Here is a 22,132-nt window from a genome sequence, read left to right as displayed (position 1 = left end):
AAAGGGGGAGAGGGGACCACAGGGTGGTGGCAAATCATAGGCAGAAGGACTATATAGTATCTAGTAGGATGTGCGATGCTGAGGGGATGGTCAAGGTTGGTTTGGAGATGGGAATACCAAAGTCACTTCTCTGAGGACTTCGGTGCTAGGAAAAATAGGCTTGCGGGGAGCCGGGCTGCTCTTTCTTAGAGGAGAGGGCACACAGCTTCAGCCTGCAGTCTTGGTCCTCCAGGTCCTTTGGGTAAAGAGGCCACGCAGCTCCAGGCACTGGGCTGCTGCAGTGCGATTCTCCACCCTCACACCCCATCCCCCCAACTCTCACCCCACCCCCATCACTCACCACTCCCATCTCACCCTTCTCCATGGACCATTCCTTTCCATGGTTCCCGGAGAACGCCCCGCCTCCAACGCTCCCCTCCCAGCCCCGCCTCCAGCGCCTTATAACCCGGGTGCCCGGAGCCGAGATCAGCCTAGTCTTTTTGCTCAGTAGCTTCGTTGTCACCTGCACGATGAGCTTCAGCTCAGACCATTATCTTTGCTCCTCCTCCTATAGAAAGGTGTTTGGGGATGGCTCACGCCTTTCCTCGCGCTTGGGAGGCAGCGGTGCCGGGAGCTTCAGGTCACAGTCTCTGACCCGCTGCAATGTTGCCTCGTCGGGTGCCTGTTCCGCCTCCTCTTCTCTGGGGCTGGGGCTGAGCTATCGCCGGACTGGGCCCGACAGCCTGGACCTGAGCCAGGCAGCAGCCCGCAACAATGAGTACAAGATCATCCGCACCAACGAGAAAGAGCAGCTGCAGGGCCTCAACGACCGCTTTGCAGTGTTCATCGAAAAGGTGCACCAGCTGGAGACCCAGAACCGTGCACTTGAGGCTGAGCTGGCGGCGCTGCGGCAGCGCCACGCAGAGCCTTCGCGCGTTGGCGAGCTGTTCCAGCGCGAGCTACGGGAGCTCCGGACCCAGCTGGAGGAGGCTAGCTCCGCGCGGACACAGGCGCTGCTGGAGCGGGATGGGCTGGCCGAAGAGGTGCAGCGGTTGCGGGCGCGTTGCGAGGAGGAGAGCCGCGGGAGGGAGGGCGCAGAGCGCGCCCTGAAGGCGCAGCAGCGAGATGTGGATGGCGCCACCTTGGCACGGCTGGACCTGGAAAAGAAGGTGGAGGCGCTGTTAGATGAATTGGCCTTCCTACGGCAAGTGCACGAGGAGGAAGTGTCTGAGCTGTTGGCGACGCTGCAGGCATCGTCTCAGGCCTCGGCCGAAGTGGACATGACCGTGGCCAAGCCAGACCTGACCTCGGCGCTGAGGGAGATCCGTGCCCAGTATGAATCTCTGGCCGCCAAGAACCTGCAATCCGCTGAGGAGTGGTACAAATCTAAATTCGCCAACTTGAACGAGCAAGCGGCGCGCAGCACAGAAGCCATCCGAGCCAGCCGCGAGGAGATCCATGAGTACCGACGCCAGCTACAGGCACGCACCATCGAAATCGAAGGGCTCCGGGGCGCCAATGAGTCCCTGGAAAGGCAGATCCTGGAGATGGAGGAAAGGCACAGTGCTGAGGTGGCTGGCTTTCAGGTAAGTGATGCCGGACTACATACTTCACTAGTTCCTAAATCCTGCGTGGGTAAAAGTGGAGGTCCATCAACACTGGCTTGTACTTGTACCTTGGGTGACTGAAGGGTCCCCTATCCAAGTGATTGATCCTAATCCTCCTTTTGAAAGAGCAGCTCCTCTCCCTGACCCCTCCCAAAACAGACATTGTCACACAATAATGGAGAGAGCAGCCTTTCTTTTCCTCTAGTATTGATTTTCGGGAAAACACGATGCACTAAAAAACTAAGCTAGCAGCCAACCACACCCTTCTCCCGACGTAGACAAGAGTGGTTATATTAAAGAAGAGGTGGGGATGAAAAGGGAACGGTGTGATTGATCTATTCGCTTTGCTTTGCCTTTCACAGGGTCCGGGTCCCAATTTCTGCCTGTGAGGCAGCCCTTTTGCTAAGAGTCAGTAATTGAGCCTGAGAGCTATAGGTTAAAAGGCAAAAACGCGACGGCTGCTGTCCATGGTACTGTACTAGTCTAAACACCTTTCAGTTTTCTCTGTCTCTCGGCAGTGATAGATTTCCCTCTTTCATTCGCCAGTGGAGTCTTGGTTATGGCTCTCTAGACAATTGCCTTTCCCCCCAACCCCCCAGCTGTATATTCTTGGCCACCTGCGGTCGTTCATGGGAGACATAAAATTTTGCTTTTGTTTGGTGCTTTTACGGAAACCTTTTTTTTTTGCACTGGCACAGTGAGATTCTGTTGTAAAGCACCCTTTCCCCTGACTTTTACTTATTTGTTTATTTATTGGTTGATTGTTGTGGCTCAGGAGCTGAACTACAGAGGCTGGGGTTCTTTGTTGTAGAGCCGTTGTAGGCACTCGCTTGTTCCTCTTCACCTGTCCTTCATGCTCCTGAAAAGATATTTCCTATTTGTTCCTCCCCCACCTTCAGCAAACAATGGCTACTGCATCTTCAGACTTGCTATGGGATGGGTCTGGCTGACCAGGAAAGGGACAAAGGCAGCAGTATGGGGCAGGGAGGAGGGAAGTACTAGCAAAGAATGGTAATTCTGTGACTTTACTTAGGGGCACAATAAAGCCTCATTAATTTGGCCTCTACTATTCATAAATTTGGGATAATTCAGCCTGATTTGGGTTGAATTTTGCAACTTTGCACTGTTTATGAAGAAAGTCTTTGAGAAAAATAATTTGTTTAAATAAGGTGGGAGCCATTTATCTGAAGAGCATAAACTGTTTTTAAGGTCTTTGAAACAATGTCTGCAAACATGCTACTACTTTCAATGAACCTTTATTCAATGCATGTGAAGTGAGTTATTTGTGTTAAAATGTAAATTATTTTTCTTATTTGTTCAAGCAGGTTTGGGCAGTATCTCTATTTTATCTACCACTAGTAATTACTGTGAATACATAAAAATAAAGTTGAAATACACCACAAAATCCTAAAACTCAAGCTTTCTACTAAATTTCTGGCTCTGTTCCCAGCCATTCTGAATTCATGGAGTGCTACTATAACTGGGGTCTAGACTGTGTTTCTTCTTCCTAGATTCTAGGGAGAAGGACTAGGTGACCCCTGGAAGTATAGCTTTGTTACTCTACAAAAGGGAGGTGCCCAGCCTAGGATAATTTTAAGACACTTGTCCTTTCTGTTTGGTACCATGGTATCCTGTTGGCTAGCATAGCATACAGCTTTTCCTTCCTTGGCCTGGTGGTGGTGAGAAAGAGGAAGGGATGGTATTTATGATACTTGGTTGTCTGTTTTGTTTTGAAAGGCTTTCAGGGTCACACAATAGCATGGACAGCCAGACTTGGGTGTGCAGAAAAAATGCGGCATCTGCAGCTCTGCAGTGCTGCACCCCACCCCACCCCCTTCCTCTCTGCCCCAGCAATTCCTTTCAGGACTAAGTGAAACAGCTCATGGAAGTGAAGCGAGATATTAAGATAGACAGTCCTGAGCTGTTTCATTTTTATTGGGTGTGGCTCATGGGCCCACCTGGTGTCCTAGGAGGGCTGAAGCTCCTGGGTATTGCCTTGGCCAAGAAGCAATAATATCTTTTTTCTCAAGGAATTTCAAAACAAGTCAAGTCAAAGCACCATGATTTCCAAACTAAGATTCAACTGTCCTGTATTTTTCCCCCACTGCAGAAGAAAGGATGCCATTGCCTTTTCTTCTGCTTTAAAGAGCAACCAACCAATCCATGTTTTTTCCAGCAGCCCAATGCACATCTTACTTTATGAGCTCGTCCTTACATAGAGGTAGGGGAAGGACACAGAAGAACCAAGTTAACTATACAGTGAACCCTGCTGTACATTCAGAACCATGCTAGATATAAGGGAAAAAGAAGTATTAGGTCATGATGTCTATATTATAATTGTGGAGACAAATTCATACATATGAAACGAAGAATAATTCAAGATGATACAATCAAGTGAACAATGGTGTGACACAAACTAGGAGTGGTGGGTAGCTCAAGGGAGGGAAGGACCATTGTTATTAAGGCATATCTCAAGTCAAATATAACCACCTCTTTTCCTTGAGAGCGTTCCCATTCATTGTAGAGGAGAATTCCAATTCCTGTATCATTTTTCTCATTTTCTTCACATTCTTGGAATGAATGCAAAGCCTTATGGAACAGCAAAAGGAATATATTCTCAGATAGAGCTCAATAACCCAGCCCAATAATGAAAAGACAACCACAGATCTTTGAGAGGTGAAGTTGCTTCCTTGAAAGACTTTGCTGATTCTTCTTATTTCATAGATCTCTGGGGAGAAGTGTAATGGCCACTGTGCTCTCACCAGGATGAAACTGGAGCTTAGCCTAATTAAATTGTATGTGGGGTCTATCCACTGAAAGTGATAGGGTGGGGTGAGGGAGAAGCAGCAGCATGTAAATATAGAGCCAGAGCAATTTATCTTTGAAATTAAAAGCCAGTACAGAGGATTTGTTTGTTTTCTGCTTACTCATGGTTAATTCCATTGCCTGAATCACCCTGAGTGATCTTTCACATTTAGAAATCTCCATATTCTTATATTCTAGATATACTTTACTCTTTGTTTCTGGAAAACAAAGGAAGAAAGGAGAGTTCTTTTCCAAAAGGACATATCCTCCTTGTCCTCAATTCATTACTTATGGCTTAGGAAGACATCATTTATAGAATGACAGCTCTTATCTGACAAAGGTGTGGCCTCAACAGAAGCTGATAGTGACATCTCAAAGAAATAGAGATGTCTCTCATTGCTCTTTTTTCCTTTTTTTCACCACCATCACCTTTCTCTGTTTTATTCACCTTCCAGCCCCTAGCTTTTAGTGCTGATGTCAGTGATTTTAAAAAAAGAGGTTTCTTAAGGTGATATAAAATCTTCCATTCAACTCCCTCAGGCAGAGCCTGAAGCTCCGCAGCCCATGGAAGCAGACTACTGAAATTATACAGTAGTTTTTCACGTGGGCAACACTATCTTGTTCAGAATAAGTGCTGAGTTATCTTCCCATGATATTTTTGAAAACCTATTCAAGGTATAAATAGGAAACTAGGAAGAGGGAAGAAGAGAGAGTCAGATCAGCTGTCAAAGGCATTTCCTGCTACTGAGAGCAAAACTGCACCTTTTATCACAAGCTAAGCCTCTGCAAATAAGTAGAGCACCTGATGCAAATTAAAGTTATAACCCTAACTCTCACTTCTACCTTCAAATGATTCGTCAACCTCACCTATAGAGAAAGTACAGCTGACAAACAGGTAGGAAGCAAAAAAAAAAAAAAGACCCATGAAAAGCCAAAATAGATGTCACACAAAGCCCATAGTTTTATACACTATAATTCATACACTGACATGTTCCCAAATCTCCCACAACCTACTTACTCTTTACGTACAATATCTGATTCCAGAGCCTATAACATTATAAGATTAGAAAAATCAAATTATCATGCTGCCATGTCCTGACAGAGAAGTGATGGACTCTAGATGCAGACTGAGACATGTTGTTTGTTTGTTTGTTTGGACCAGGGACAATGATCTTATTAACAAAGAAGTGAAGCTAAGCAAAACATACCAACACTTTGATGGTGTCTAACAGCTTATGTCTCATTATATGTATGTTTTCTACTACTTTACTCTGGGGAGGCAGGTGGCTCAAAGGGCCAGAAGACTCATCTTTGTGGGTTCAAATCTGGCCTCAGACACTTACTAGCTGTGTGACCCTGGGCAAGTCACTTAACCCTGTTTGCTTCTGTTTTCCCATCTGTAAAATGAGCTAAAAAAGGAAATGGCAAACCACTTCAGTATCTTTGCCAAGAAAACCCCAAATAGGGTCACAAAGAGTCAGTCACGACTGAAAATGACTCAACAACCACACAGCAGGAATGGATATAGACCTCTAGAGTACATTGGTGATTGCATTTATTTAAATATTGATGTCTTTATATCACCATGGTTCTGTTTACTTTTCTGTGGATTAGTTCCTTTTAGTCTCCTCAAATTTTTCCAAATTCCTCATATTAATCATTTCTTACCCCAATATTTTGATGGATCGTGATATCTCATTGATGTGGCTACTCCTTTAATTTATGCCAATTACAACCCATCCATGCCAGCCCATCCTATTCAACACATCCACCCATTTTCACAAAAGACCCTCCAGCCCCCATGATCTTCTGGGGGCTTCCCTCATCTTGACATTACAAAGATACTAATGGAGATTGTTCTTCTGTTATCCCTTGCTCTTCTTTTGTGATCAGCACATCTCTTTTCTAGTCAACTCTTTCTTTAATGACCTTTAAACCACTTTTTCCAGCATTGTTTGTTGTAATATACTGCAATCTACTCACATCCACCATGTACTTTCCCATCACCCTTTGAATGATTCTCACCGTCAGTTCTTTAAAAACCATAATATTCCATGACACAGCTATGTTACTAGAAGAATATTAGTATTAAAAAGATAGTCTTTGTTTCATGGAGAAGCTTGGAATAGTGGTAGTGGGATTATTAAAAGAATTATTCTATTTCCCAAAGGCAGTCTATACCACTTCTCTTCATCTTTTCAGTTCTGGACTTAGTTCATTGCATATTTGTAATGTCTGTCCAAGATATGTGTGTGTGCTCACATATGCATGTGGGTGTGCATGTATGCATGCACACATACATCAATGGACAAGCTCTATTGATTGTCATTTTATGCATCATAATCTGGACAAAAGACATTCTTCTTCCACTTGATTTTCTCTGTGTGGATAGTTAAATCAGATTTTGTGTGTGCATGTGATTATAGATCTCATTTATTAGGTTCTGCAATGCTTTGGGGCTTGATCCAATATCATTTATAAGTAAGAGCATCTGAAGGACCTTATCATCTATAGAAGACCCCTTCTAGATCTACATCTGTGATCTCTCTGATCTTTCAGATGCCTTAAGAATACAGTCCTCAAAAGCTTCAAAAATGGATCTCTTCTATGTATGCGTGATTTAGTCCAGTTGTTCTTCCTATCTTTGTTTTCTTCAGGGTCATTCCCAGTTCCTCAGATAACACCACATTGTTTCTTTCAGCATAATAATGATGCCATTTTGGTTCTCTCTCAGAATGAAGGACAACAACTAACCATTCTGTTATATTCATGCACCACAGTTTGTTCATCTACTCCTCGATTGATGGGTACCCACTTTGTTTCTAGGTTTTGGAACCTCAAAAAGTGTTGCTTATGGATATTTTTGCATATATGGTTTCTTTCTTTCTATGTTTTGGCTTTCTTTGGGCATATGCCTAGTAGAAATATTGCTGGGTCATAGTGTATTGTCAGTTGTTACTTGTATTGAATAATTGTAAATCAACATACAGAATGGTTGGACCACTTCACAGCTTTACTAATAATATGTTAGAATGTCTGTGTTCCCACAGCCCTTCCAACATGGCTTACGTTGTCTTCAACATGCAAGCTCTCATTTAACTTTATGGTAGATAAAGAGATATACCTTTGGTTCCAGTTCCTTTCCTAAAATGGTGCCTATGGTGAAAATGTTTTATCCTTGTATACAATATCCACTTTTGACTAAGAGAGACTGTCATTAGATTAATGTATTTTAATGTTTTAAAAGATAATTTTCTCTGAAAGCTCTATATTGGGGGGAAATTCAATAAAACCCAATACAACCATATAATTAGAACTAATCATATTAAAATATGTATACTTTGGGGCAGCTGGGTGGACCAGTGAGTAGAGTATCAGACCTGAGTTCAAATCTGGCCTCAGACACTTGACATACTTACTAGCTGTGTGACCTTGGGAAAGTCACTTAACCCCAATTGCCCTGCCAAAACAACCAAAAAAAAAAAGAAAGAAAGAAAGAAAATGGTGGGGAAAGCTGGGGAAGAGTTATGGGGAACTAGAATAGCACAGTGTACTGGGTCGAGAATGCTCAAAGAACTGATTTATAGTCTCAGCACTGTTACTAATTGTGACCTTTGAGAAGTCACTTGACCTCTCTGAACCTCTGGTTCCTCCTCTGCAAAACGAGGGGGGTTGGATTCAATAGCTAGAGTCCTTTCCAGCAGTAACATTCTGATGTTTATGTCCCCATACTATCCAGAACCCATTTGGAAGTCCTTTTTATGTATGAATGAGATTTCTAGATAGCCGACGTAGGATTTGCCCTTGTAGTAGGCAGCTCTAATCTGAGGTTTTCAAAGCACCTTAAATATACAAAGGCATCTTATTTTCTGTTGTGAGGAGGAGGAAAAAGAAACAGAGGAGAAACTTACCTCAGGATATTTGGGAAAGCTGTGGCAAAGATAGTACACTGGACCTGGAGGCAGGAGGACCTGAGTTCAAATCTAGCCTCAGACACTTACCAGCTATGTGATCCTGGGCAAATCACTTAACCCTGTTTGCCTCAGTTTCCTCATCTGTAAAATGAGCTGGAGAAGAAAATAGCAAACTACTTCAGTATCTTTGCCAAGAAAACCCCAAATGGGGTTACAAAGAGTGTAACATGACTAATTAACAAAACAAAAAAAAAGGCAAGCCAAAAATCATAGTCCTGAGTCTTTCATCTCAGACTAAGCATGAAAGGATCAGGTTTTGTTTTTTTTCCCCCTCGCATGATCTTCATTTCAGAAAAGGACCTGTCTAGCTATTTCATCAGCTTTGGTGGTATCAGTCTAAATTCATCATGGCACTTTCGGTAGCACCTTGAAATAAAATTCCCACTGCCCCCCAGGAGTCTTCCTTGCTTTGTCTCCTATGATTCTTCGAAGATTTTAGAGCATTTTTTTGCTTCCATGTAATTGGTATTTCACCCCACTTACTTTTTAATTATTGTTGATAGTTCTATCCCTGTTGGCCAGCAAGGTCTATTCTCTGCTGAATTCTGTTTATAAAATAGTAGGTGGGGGGATTTAAGTTCTTTCTGCTGTTTCTTAAGGTTTGAAGGTTTGTACATCTTGCAGCATCAACTATGTTTCTCATCACCAAGGCTGGCTTTGTTGAACTTAGAACCAAACAGTAAGAGAAGTGGGTCTACCCAGAAAACGTAGTGTAGCACAAAGAGGGATATCTCATACACTTACCTGCATCACTGTTTTCAGTAAAATAATGCTCAGTCTGTTGAATCTTCCACGTCTTTTATGCCACTTGTGGGGCCATTGCCAGTCGTCTTGACTTTTGTCTTGCCACTGGCCTCTGATGACTCTGGAGGAGAGAATGATGCTGATGACTTTGTACAGCTGTGCCTCACTAAAATCCAAATCACATACACGTCGAGACATCACCCTTGTGATGTCATTGGTCCTCTTCGAGAACAAAGGACGAACAATAAATAAGCAACGACAACCCACTAATACAATAATAAGTGGTCAGTGACCTCAAATATCCAGCAAATATCATGAACAACAAATTCAAAGTCTCTTTCTTTCTTGGTCTGGACTTGTGCTTAGAAGAATTTGGAATAGGACCCTATGACATTTTAAAAAATATAGATTCAGTTTTAGTATTTAGCTAAAATAAGCTTTTCTATTCTATTCTTGACTCTTTTAATTAACTGAATAAAAGGCTGTTAGTAAAGAGATTCTATAGCAGCTGTTGAAAAGTGATTGCAAGGAAATCAAAATGTGAAAAAGATACAGGGCATTCTGGCTAGGCTTGTTGTCTTTCTGTTCTGCTCTTATCTCAGTGGGAATTTCTTGATTTTGAGCTCCTGATGGAGATTGTGGGGTAGAGAAAAGATGTGATTATTAGATCTTTACTTTTCCTGCTTGATTGTAAGCTCCATGAGGGCAAGGACCATGACTTAAAACTTTATATCTCTTCTTGGATCTAGAATAATGCACAGAATAAGCTCTTTTAAAAAAATTGATTGATGCATTTTATTTTTACATCACTTAAATTTCCCCCTGTATCTCTCCTCCCAACTTTTCCCAGAGAGGCATCCCATATAACAAAGAATTAAAGAGTAAGCTCATAATCAGTGCTTGTTGAATGAATAGATGGATGGATGGATAGATGAACAATGTAGTGAGACAAGCCAGGAATGGGATAATTCATAGTTGATGTTGTGAATTTCCACAATTACACACCCCGTGGGAGTACCACTGTATTTAGGCTGGTTTGGGCTAATCGGTCAGGACTTCTCTTTTGCAGGACAGCATTGGACAACTAGAGAATGACCTGAGGAACACAAAGAGCGAGATGGCTCGCCACCTGCGGGAGTACCAGGATCTGCTCAATGTCAAAATGGCTCTGGACATTGAGATTGCAGCTTACAGGTAATGCCAAGCTCATAGCCAGTGCTATTTAAGTACATTGCTCAGAGTGCCCTAGGTCACCAGAAGCATGGAACCAATGTGGATATTTGACCATATTCTCTCTGTTGGTTAATATATAACAATGCCAACAGTCCTAATGAAACACTTTTTGGCCATCTCTCCCTCCCCTTGTCTAATCTATTCTAGTCATGCCATTCTAGTCCTTGTAATAAATGTACATAGGCCAAAAAAAATTCCCACATTGTCCATGTCCAGAAAATAATGTCTCATTCAGTACCTCGGGTGTCTAAGCAACCCCTGTGTTGTCTAAGAAACCCTCACCTCTCTATGACGACATGAGTAACATTCTTCATCATGGGTTTTCTGGAATTGTAATTGATTATTGCATTATCAGAGCCTTAAGTCTTTCAAAGTTGTCTTTACAACTTTGTTATTGTGTAAATTATTCTCCTGGTTCTGTTCATTTCACTCTACATCAGTTCATACAAGTCTTCCCAGGCTTCTCTGAAACTTCAACTTCAATAATTTCTTATAATAATAATAATGATAATAACAACTAGCATTTATATAGCCTCTATGATGCACCTCACACTTTACAAATATTATCTCATTTGATCCTCGCAGCAACCTGGGAGGTAGGTGCTTTTGTTATCCGTATTTTATTGTTGAGAAAACTGAGGCAACCAGAGGTTAAATGACTTGCCAAAAGTGACAGGGCTATTAAGTGTCTGAGACTGAAGTTGTACTCAGGTCTTCCTGTATCCAGGCTCAGAACTCCATCCACTGTGTCACCTAGCTCTCCCCTCATGGCACAACAATATTCCATTGTATATATATATATATATATATAGTTCAGCCATTCCCCAATTGATGGGCACCTTCTTAGCTTCCGTTTCCTTGACACCATAAATCTTCTATGTCTTCAGATTCTGGTTCAGCAAATAATTGTGAGACTTTATGTTAGGGAAGTGGAGAAAGATGTTAATAAAAAATAATCTCTACCCTTAAATAGTTTATAGTTTATTTGGGGAGATATGGAATATTGATAATTAACTGTGATACAAAATACATTTTTTCAAGTATATAGTCCTGACTTTGAGTCAGGAAACCAAGTCTAATTGGACCTTTTCTGAAGGGCTTGGGGTTGGTGGTTTGACCTCTCAATGACATTTTCTGCTAATCCTTCTCTTTGTTGGATTCACAGGAAGCTGCTAGAAGGTGAAGAGACCCGATTCAGCACCAGTGGAATGACCATTTCAGGGCTGAATCCACCTCCTAATCCTGGTTATTTGATGTCATCCAGAATGTTTAGTTCAACTTCCTCAAAAGTGTCACCCCCTGTGTTGTCTAAGAAAGAGGAAAAGGAGGAGGAAGCTTCTAAAGTGGCCTCCAAGAAAGCTTCTCAGATAGAGGAGAGCTTTGCAGAAATAATGGAGGAAACCATAATATCTACTAAGAAAACCGAAAAATCAAACCTAGAAGAAGTCACCATTTCAAACCAAAAAATATAGTCAGTGATTAAAAAAAAACCCCAACAACCCCTAAACAAACAAGAAACTAATACTTAAGAGGGAATAATATGCATTTGACCTTTTAAATAGCTTTCCCCCGCCCCAGCTCTGAACCAAACACCTGTTACATAGTATACAATATCGCTAGACTTTAGTCTCATTTTCAATACTGAATTTTCTCTCAAGCAAGAAAATCTCACTTAGAAGCAGCAGCCTGACCTGCTAGGAGCCAACCATTGGTCCTGGAGCAATCACAGAAAAGTTACCCAAAATTATGCCCTTCTCATTCAGGCAGACAGATGATTCTGGGCCAGAGAAGGTGCCTACTGAGGTGCTAAATCTTCTGTGATCATTGTCATTTGCTACAAGCTAAAATTAAGTCCTATGTACACTCACCAGCCTCAGCCCACACCCAGTTCACTCATGCTCCTTAGATACATAACAAATCACTGCCAAAGATGAATCAACCTGCCCACATCCTAGGTGACTGCTGCTTAATGCTGTTTGATACAGTGTGAACGTTGGCTCTTCAGGTGCTGCTCTAGCTCATCTTCATTCAGAAAAAACAAAAGGCCAGTTGATATTCTTCCCTTTTAAACAATTTCAGGATTTTTGAAAAAGACAAGTTTGCCCCTGCAGCCCGCTGTGCCCAGTGGGTGACTAGATGCATTGTGGTCATATCTGTGATTTATGTGATGACTTCTCATGACCATTTCACATCATCTAACATGTAGTTAAAAAGGAACTTGGCAATGAATGATGCATTTGGATAGTTCTCTTCCCCTCACATAGAAAATGCTAATGTTTCCTAAGTTGGTTAGTTTGTGACTCAAATCCACTTAGTCAAAAATTCACTCTGTTAGGAGTGTAGCCTTTCGCCTCAACTTTAGAAGCACATTAGTAATAATTCTAAGCTGTGTGCAGCCTCATAAGATTTAGGATAAATTAGAAGAGATGTATTGCTAACAATGAAGCGGCCAAGGACTCCATTCATCTGTGATTTATTCATTTGTGGTGATGTAGCATTAGTTTGCCCATGGTCTCATGAGAAGACATATTGTCCCTTAGATAAAGTCACATTTGTATCTTTCCTTCCTTCCAACCAAGGTTCTAGTGAAGCCTTGTCTATGTTCCCTTATAACCCAAGAGTCTTACTGCATATGTTATGTAACTGGGCCTCACTATGACATAAAATACAGCTGAAGGAAACAATACAAATAAACTCCTTTTCAGTTAATCAAAACCACCAGCAGATAGAAAAGAGGAAAAACATTTGAATTTTCCATTTCTTAAATCGTGCTCCACCAACAAATTGTCTTGACCTTGAATGCAGAATTGTAGGTGCCCCATTTTCCTGTCTTGGAAGTGGGTCCTATGTGGCCAACCCAGTAAGTCTCCCTAGTGGAGCAGCTTCTGCATCTCACCGCCTTATTTGTGCCGACTGACACCCGCCAAGTATGATGTAGGAAAATAAAGCCCTAACTGCTTAGGATCACTTTCATCACAGCTGAAGAGTTTTGCTTATCTCTTTTTACACATTTTCACTCCAGGGCTCTGTGGTAGTTATAGTTTCACTAAAGTTTCCTGTCCTATAGAATTTAAGGGTTTAGAATAGTCATTTTCTTCTCTCTCAGCTTCTCTTCCTTCTCCCTCCTGCTGTAAGACACAAGTTAGTAAAATAATAATTAAAAAAAAACCCACACCTGAACTTCACTCTCATAGTCTGTGTTATTTGTGGTGTGTTATTTTTCTGAGGGGAGGGTTATTTTGGTCTGGCAAGACCACACCATTTTGATTGTCTTCTTGCAATGCAAGCACAGTTCAAACCACAGAGTACTCAGGAACTGGACTTTGGTCTGTATGGACACATTTTACTTCTCTCTACAAAAGCCCTGACAAACTGTTAACAGCTTCATTAATATTAATACATGCATTAGAAATAATTGAACTCATTCATCTTTCCTCCAAAAAAACCTCACCCATCCTCTATATTTCCTTATTCCTGTTCAGGGCACTACCAACCTTTCAGTCACCCATGTTCACAGCCTCGAAGTTTTCTCTACCCTTCCCTCTCCCTCACCCTCCATATCCTACTAGTTGCTGAGTCTTGTCCATTCTACCTTCACAACATTTCTTGTACCGCCCTACCTTAAGCCTGATCACCTCTACCCTGGACTACTATCATAACAGCCTCCTAACTGGACTTCTAGCTTCCAGTCTCTCTGCTCACCAATCCATTCTCCATAGATATGCCAAAATAATCTTCCTAAAGTACAAATTGGACCATGTCACTCCCTGCTCAAGAACCGTCAATGGCTCCCTCTTGCCTCACCTTAGTATGTAAAGTCCAAACTCCCTTTCTGGTCTTATTGTATATTACTCTTTTTCATATACTCTACATTCCATTCAGATTGGCCTATTTGCTGCTCCCTGAACTCCCTACCTATCTCATCTTTGTGCTCAGCATAGGCTATCCACAAGCCTGGAATGTACTCCCTCCTCACCTCTGCTTCTTAAATTCTTAGCTTCCTTCAGGACTCAGCTCAGGTCCCATATCCTATGGGGAGACTTTTCTGATCTCCTTAGTTGCTAGTACCCTCTCTTTCCTTCTCAAATTATTATCTATATACTTATATGTTTGCATGCTGTGTTTCCCTCCCTCAGTAGAATGTAAGCTCCTTGAGGGCAGTGACTATTTTTTATTTTGTCTTTGTATCTCCAGAACCTTTGCATGTAGTAGGCACTTAATAAATGATGTTTAGACTGTATTGGAGTGGATTGATGAGAGCCACAGTATACATCGTGCTTCAGGATGCCTTGTCACTGGCAAAACCTCATGCAAAATGTGGATGATTTTCTTGGGGATGAATGCGATGTCACTTAGAAGTAGTGATAGAAAAGCATAGCTTATGAAAAGGTTGGAACAAGAGCTTGGCTAATCTTACCTTTGTAGACATTCCTGAGAATGAACATGGTTCTAGCAGAAGTCACTGGATTAAAAATAGCCCTATAAAGTAAAGCCCCTATCCTAGAGTCCTTTGTTTAACCCAAATACATGACCTAACTTTGCAGAGTTCAGATGTTGTCTGGGTACAGAAGTGGAGGATTCTTCCCAGGCCACTCCAGGCTCCAGATAGCCAATATGGGGGTAAAGGGAGGCCACTCATGATTTGTATTGCTAGGTAAAATAACATTTACATAGTAGTACTTTAAGGATTGCAAAGCATTTTACATGTTTTCTCACCTGATTTTCATAGCAATCCTCTGAGGTAGGTGCTATTATGATTTCCATTTCGCATAAGGAGAAACTGAGGTTTAGAGAAAAGTGACTTGCCCAGGGTAACACAGCTAATAAATGTCTGAGGCAGGACTGAACTTACCCACTCTAGGTCCAGCACTCCATCCAGTAGGCAGATAAGTAACAGATCAAGGTCCAGTTGATTAGGACTCCCTACTTGAGTACTAGACTTTGGTCTGTCACCTCGCTGCCTAGTTATAGCTTAGATTTTCTTACTCAAAAGGAAAAGTCCTTGTAGATGTCTTTATTGTCTTAATTTCATGCATCTAAGAGTACCCATATACTACTTAAAGAGACTGATGGTATTGCTAATGAGAAGTTGGATCCATAGTTATACGTTATTTGTAATTCAAATGCCTTCTAAGGACTGGTGGAACTGGCATATCCTAACTAAAATAGATTTTAAGAGGACATTTAGGTTGCTATTTCCAAGAATTATTTGTCCATTGAATCCACCCTTGCCAAGGCCCTTCTTTAATCACATCAATGAAACCTCTGGCAACCATAACTGCTGACTATGGTCACTTTTTCTCATATTCTTATATCTATTTCCCTAATCTCTCTCCTGACTTCCAGTCTTACATCTCCAATTACAGATTGGATGTCCCACTGACATATTAAATTCGACGAGTCCCAAAATGAACTCACTATTCCACCCTCCTCCCACCACTTCCCCCCAACCCTCCCTTCTTACTATCTTCCCTATTATTGTCAAAGGCGTCACCACTTCTCTGTCACCCATGCTTACAACCTAGGCATTATTTTCAACTCCTCACTCACTGCCCCTCCCTCATATTCAATCAGTGGTCAAATCCTGTGGATTCTACCTTCATAACATCTCTTGTATATATCCCCTTCTCTCCTGACACTGCCACCATTCTAGCATCACCTTACTGTTGCAACAACCTTGAGACTGGTCTTCCTGCCCCAAGTCTTTCCCCACTCTGGCCCGCCTTCCATTCAGCTATTAAAGTGATGTCCCTGAAGTGTACATTTGACCATATCACCCTCCCTTATTCAATAAACTGGAGGGGCTCCCTATTGCCTCCAGGATCAAATATAAAAATTCTCTGTTAGGCTTTTAAAGCCCTTCATAGCCTGGCTCTCTCCAGTCTCCTTATACGTTACTCCCTCCACATACACTGGCCTCATTGTTATTCCCACAAGACGCTTCATCTCTCAACTCTGTGCATTTTTATTGGCTGTCCCCATTCCTGGAATTCTTACCTTCTTCGCTTCTGTCTCCTGACTTCACCAGCTTCCTTTAAGTCTCAGCTAAAATTCCTCTTTCCACAAAGACCCTTTCCTACTCCTTAATCTTAGGGCTTCCCTTTGACAGTATTTCCAATTTATCTTGTATATATCTTGTTTGTACATAGAAGTTTGCTTGTTGTCACCCTCCCTTAGATTGTGAGTTCCTTGAGGGTAAATGCTTTTTTGCCCCTTCATTTTTGTATCCTAGCATAGTGCCTGGCACGTAGTAGGCCCTTAATTAATTCTTGTTCGCTTGATTTGACTGCTCAATGAGTCGTGTTCTGTGACCTAAAATGGAAATGAAGACAGACCTTAAGAACAAATTTTAGGACATCTAAGGAGATTTTAATCAGAATAATCATATGTAACACGTGTGGTCAAGAAATGTAAGGCAGAGAGAAGGGAAGCAACTTCAACTATTACCAGTTAACTGAAAAGCTGTTCAAAACATTTCTAAGGAAACGGAGAATGAAACAGAGTGTGAGTTTCAACTTCAAATGATCTTGGCACTTAAAGGCAATTTTCCAAATAATCAAATATTCTGAATCCTGATCAATTAGGAACTCTCCCCTTATGAAGATGCAGAGATCTTTCATGTTATTTTCCTCCTTTATTGTCCCTGGGCAAGTCACTTGACCTCTCTAAGCTTCAATTTCCTCATTTGCAAAATGGGGTTGATAATAGCATCAAACCTATATTGATCATATAATAATATATTTACTTTTTGCACCTGATATTTAGTAATAATAATAATGATGATGATGATGATGATGGCTAGCATTTATGTAGGACTTTGAAGTTTGCAAAATGCTTTACCTATGTCACCTCATTTGGTCCTCACCACAACCACAAACGTGTGGTTTGCAAGTAGTATGATAAGTGATTATTAGACTGTATTGGAGCCACAATAAACATCATGCTTCAGAAGGCCTTGTCACTGACAGCACCTCAAGCAGAGTGTGTGTGGATGATCTCCTTGGGGATGAATGCAAAGTCACTTAGAAGCAGTGATAGAAAAACAGTAGCTTATGAAAAGGTTGGCATGGGAGCTTGGCTGATTTTCCCTTTTTAGATATTCCTGAGAATGAACATGGTTCTAGCAGAAGTCACTAGATAAAAATAGCTCTATGAAGTAAAGGCTTCTATCCAAGAGTCCTTTGTTTGTCCTTAGGCTTACTATCCTGTATTAAATATAGCTCCAAAAATTAAGTACCGGCTCCAAAAAGTCTTACATAATAAGTGCTAACTATTATCATTATTATTAAATATCAGCTCCAAAAAATCAAACAAATCATGACGACTTCTTGGGAAGTGGTACCTAGAGCTTATGGGTTGATTCTAAGTGAGTAAGATTGTCACCGATGAGCTCAAATCTCTTTGCCAACCCTAAAAAGGAACGCTGAAAATTCTGAAAAAATGCAATGGCAGTAGTGGCCAGTATACGGAACCATCAGAGAGAAATTTTGGTGTAACGGAAAGAGTACTTTGACACATTAGCTATGAGTTAACCCATAGCTCTGAGTCTCTGTTTCCTTACTCGAAAATGAAGATGATAATATTTTTAACTACTCAAGGTGTTGTGGGGGAAGGACTATTTAAATATTATTATTATTATTAGCAATAACAATAATAAACTCACAGAAACTTTTTGAGGCCAAACAAAGGGTTATTCTTTTGTGTCAGCTCAGACCATTGTGTGTGCCCCCTATGGGCCAATCCCGGAGAGCATGAATTCCATTAAGAACACCCAAGTCCCGACCTAACAAAGGTATTGATTACCGGAGAGTAGAAACTTTTGTTCATAGAAAAGGTCAGAGGTCTCTGATGAGTTTTAAATGAAGACAAGAAAGGCAGAGATAGCTGGAAATAATGGTGACTAAGAGGCAGTTTCAGAGAATTCTCACCAATTTTATTTTTATTAGGAAACTACCAGTTATTTTTGAAGATCTGGAAGGAATCCAAAAAATCATTACCCCTTCAGTACCACCCCCTCAACTAAATGAATGGATGGATCCAAGTTTAGTATTGTTGCCTACAACTGATACAGCTGAAAATGCTTCTCATGCCTCACAAGCCGAGCTCACAGGGGACAAATCTTTTCTCTTAAATTAGCACAATTAACATGGCTGGCTCTGGCACATCTTTAGATTTTATGAACATGATGGATTGATGCTATCAAGCACTTGGCTATTTTAAAATATCTCATCTTCATAAATCCTTGACTGGCGGGGGGGGGGTGGGTGGGGGGTGAGCTCTTCTGGATTCAGCCACATAATGAACTGTTTTCATTACATTAACATGCTTTCCTGGGAATCTGAAAAGACTGAAGAGAATGATTAGTGGGGTAGATCAAAGACTTATGGTCCTACCCTATTGATCCTTTTCGGGATGATGTGAGGCCCCCATTTTTTCTTCTTTTCTCTTAGTTTCATGAGTTTATTGAGTTCCTTGTGGAGGGGGGAGGTAGGTAGGGAATCGTAGGGAAATTAATGCATTCTTGCAATCGCTTGATTTTATAGGGGCAAACGGGGTTGCCATAGAAAGGTGTGAGTCACACTGCAGATACTTAAAGATTTATGCCTTCTGCAGTACCTTGCCCTTCCCAAACAAAACAGAACAGAAATCTCAGGCTATACATAAAAAACAAAAGGAGGCTTGTTCTCAGGAAGATCTTCAGATTTGCTTTCTTGTATAATTAACAGTTGTGGCATTCTATATGATTACTTTCTCCAGAGGTTACAATTTTATGGGCTGTCCACTTACCCCTAAGAAGACAATAAGTACGAAGAACATTTGTGATGCCTCATTATTCTTCTCAGAGTTTACTGAGTACTCGGAAGAGGGTGACCAAAATCACCCATCTGAGACCTGGAGTCTTTTACATTCGTATCAGTATCATAGGATCAAGTCATTACACATAGAAAAAAAAAAGTTCTTTTAGCAGTGTACTGAGCAGAGTAAAAGCATTTTTACATTCAGTTAGCACAAGTTATGTTGAGAATATGAATATTAAATATGTATGGATGATTATCGGCATGTTTTTTGTTTTTTGGCGGGGCAATTGGGGTTAAGTGACTTGCCCAAGGTCACACAGCTAGCACATGTGTCGAGTGTCTGAGGCTGGATTTGAACTCAGGTCCTCCTGACTCCAGGGTCAGTGCTCTACTCACTGCGCCACCTAGCTGCCCCAGATTATCGGCATTTTCTTACATAAGAATAGAGAAGTACATGACATACATTTCCATTTTATATCTCCTTCATATTTGTTACTCCAGTTCTGAGAGCTTGGGATGGAGGAGAGAAAGGGGAAGGTGGTTGTAGATTTCAGCCCAATAAAAGATCTTTCCAAAAATCAGAAGTATCCTACACTACAATGGGCTGTTATGTGATGCAGACAACTTTGCGTTCTTGGAGGTATTTGAGCAGAGGCTGGTGGTGGGTGACCACCTGTGAGAGACGCAGTGTGAAGGACTCATGAACAGGAAGGAAGGTTGAACCAGATTACCTGTAAGGTCCCTTTCAGTTCTGAGATTCCATAAAATTCATATTTCCCTCCTGGGAACCTCCCTTTGTAATAAAAACTTGAGAAGAGTTAGCAAAAACAATCAACACATAGACGGCATTTGACAGCACATGCAACATTCCATATCCATACTCCCTTACCTCTTCAATGATAGTAAAGAAATGCACTTCTGGTCTTTCTCCCAGGCCCACTGCTGGTTGTTATAATTACACAGAATTCATTTTTTTTTTTTTACTGTCCTTTCTATTTATATTGTTGGTGTTACCTTACATTTTCCTGGCTTTGCTTCCTTTCCTCTGTACCAGTTCATATACATCTTCCCATCTTGCTCTGAATTTCTCATAGCTATTTTTTTTTAGATTTAATTAATATTCTCCCCCAATTACATGTAAAAGCAGTTTTTAACATTCTTTTAAAAAATTTTCGAGTTCCAGATTCTCTCCGTCCCATTCCCCCGTCATTGAGAAGGCAAGCAATTTTATATAGGTTATACATGTACAGTCATGCAAAACGTATTTCCATATAACTATCATTTCTTACAATTCAATACTATTCCATTACTTTCATGCATTAGTTTGTCTAATCATTCTCCAATCCATGGTTACCCACTTTGTTGCCAGCTTTTTGCTACCAACAAAAGAGAGCATTTTGCATCGAAGTGTACCTAGGTCACGAATTCCTCAGCATGCATTAGTGAGCCAGAACTCTAGAGGTTGTGGTACAATCACATTCACTTAGTAAGTGGCAGCTGCTGCCTACTTTCCACCGTGAAGGATTTATGTTTCTGGCACAGCTTCTTTGCACATAAGAACCAAATTACACTAATACAGGTTATTAAATGATGTTCAGTACTAAGTTAGTTTTTAAAGAATAACAGAATACAGGTATCACACAGCTTTTATTCATTTCATTAAACAGAATGAAAATAGGCAGATTCCTTGTGAGTATTTAAGTACAGAAGCTGCTTTTTGTGTTCTTCTTCTATCCATTTTATTAGATGAAGCAGAAAACGTTCATAAGCCAGAATGGAAGCGCCACAAGTAAATTTTGAAAAGGGTAATTTGGAAAACAAGTATATGCAGGGGAAAAAACCTACATATATGCCAATACATTCCTTTTATAGTGTAGAAAGATTGGCCACATCTTTAAAGATATTTCTCCCTTTCCTTCTGTGAAGTAGCAGAATTAAGCTACAATTTGCACTGCTATCTCTACAGTGATATCAAACTAAACTCCCAAGCCTAATCCAACAAGATTTTCTTTCCTGACCTTTTAAAGCATTTCAGTAAGGTTAAAAGAAGAAAAGCCTATTTCCTCTCAGGGTGACTTAATGTGTTATTACATTCTATAAATAAAGGAAGGGTGATTTATGAACTAGAAGTCAAGTAGAAAGAATGTAAAATTGAAGGTTTGACAGTTTAAGTATATAGCACTTAGGGTCATCTTGTTATGGAATAGAAAATGATAAAGATGAAAGAAAGAAAGAGAAGTGATGTCGTTTGCTCTGTATTTGACCTGCTTATGTCTTTCTGGGAACATTCCAGATGACCTTGAATATTTCTACTGTTTGTAGCCATCTTTGTCTTTCCCATCCCCCAATTCAGCTCACAGCACATTACAATCCCAGAGAGAGAGGTGATAAGGTCTTTCTCAGCTTTATGTAGCCATAGTGTATCAGAAGGAAAGGGGGAAAAAATCTTCTGCAACATTAGCATTTAAAATTTCTCCTGTGTTAAAATAAGCACGCAAGGTAGAAGCATCGACTAGTATCTTGAAATACTGTGACTTATCTTCCTGTCATACATTATTTGTGAGGAAAAATTGCTGACAAGGCAATCCCTTCCTTTGTAATACCATGATATCCCCTTCCCCACCTCTAGCCAGTGGTATATTAATGCCTCAGAGAGTTAAAATCTTTGATCAGATTTGGATTCAATAGGTATCTTCTTTTCGGTGTTAGAAAAAAAATACCTTTCACCTTCAATACCTTATTGCCAAAATAAAGGGAAAAAAATTCCACTTATAAGACCACATCGACACCATTAAAATAAAATAAAAAAGCAATAATGATCTATTCATAACACCCATCCAGCTAAGGGCTAGACTAGCACATTTGGCAGCCTTACAGAAACAGATCAATATAGCATCTCATTCGGGAATAAGTTGCTATTAATCTTTAAGGATAATAAAATGCAGATTTCACCAGCCAAGCTTTGAAGAGAGACTAATAATCAAACTTGTTC

The 22,132-nt window shown here is 40.9% G+C and overlaps 1 protein-coding gene across 1 annotated transcript; it reads left to right on the top strand.

Moving 5' to 3' along the window:
* Window positions 1-473: 473 nt before the first annotated feature.
* INA (internexin neuronal intermediate filament protein alpha) lies at window positions 474-14,582 on the top strand. The gene is made up of 3 exons (XM_036737201.1): window positions 474-1,565; window positions 10,179-10,303; window positions 11,508-14,582. The coding sequence occupies exons 1-3, from the start codon at window positions 510-512 to the stop codon at window positions 11,812-11,814; spliced, it is 1,488 nt and encodes a 495-aa protein (XP_036593096.1). The 5' UTR covers window positions 474-509; the 3' UTR covers window positions 11,815-14,582.
* The last annotated feature ends 7,550 nt before the right edge of the window (window positions 14,583-22,132 follow it).

The sequence above is a fragment of the Trichosurus vulpecula genome, chromosome 8 (genome assembly GCF_011100635.1).
Source record: "Trichosurus vulpecula isolate mTriVul1 chromosome 8, mTriVul1.pri, whole genome shotgun sequence".
Lineage (NCBI taxonomy): Eukaryota > Metazoa > Chordata > Mammalia > Diprotodontia > Phalangeridae > Trichosurus > Trichosurus vulpecula.
This window is presented reverse-complemented; position numbering and strand designations above follow the sequence as displayed.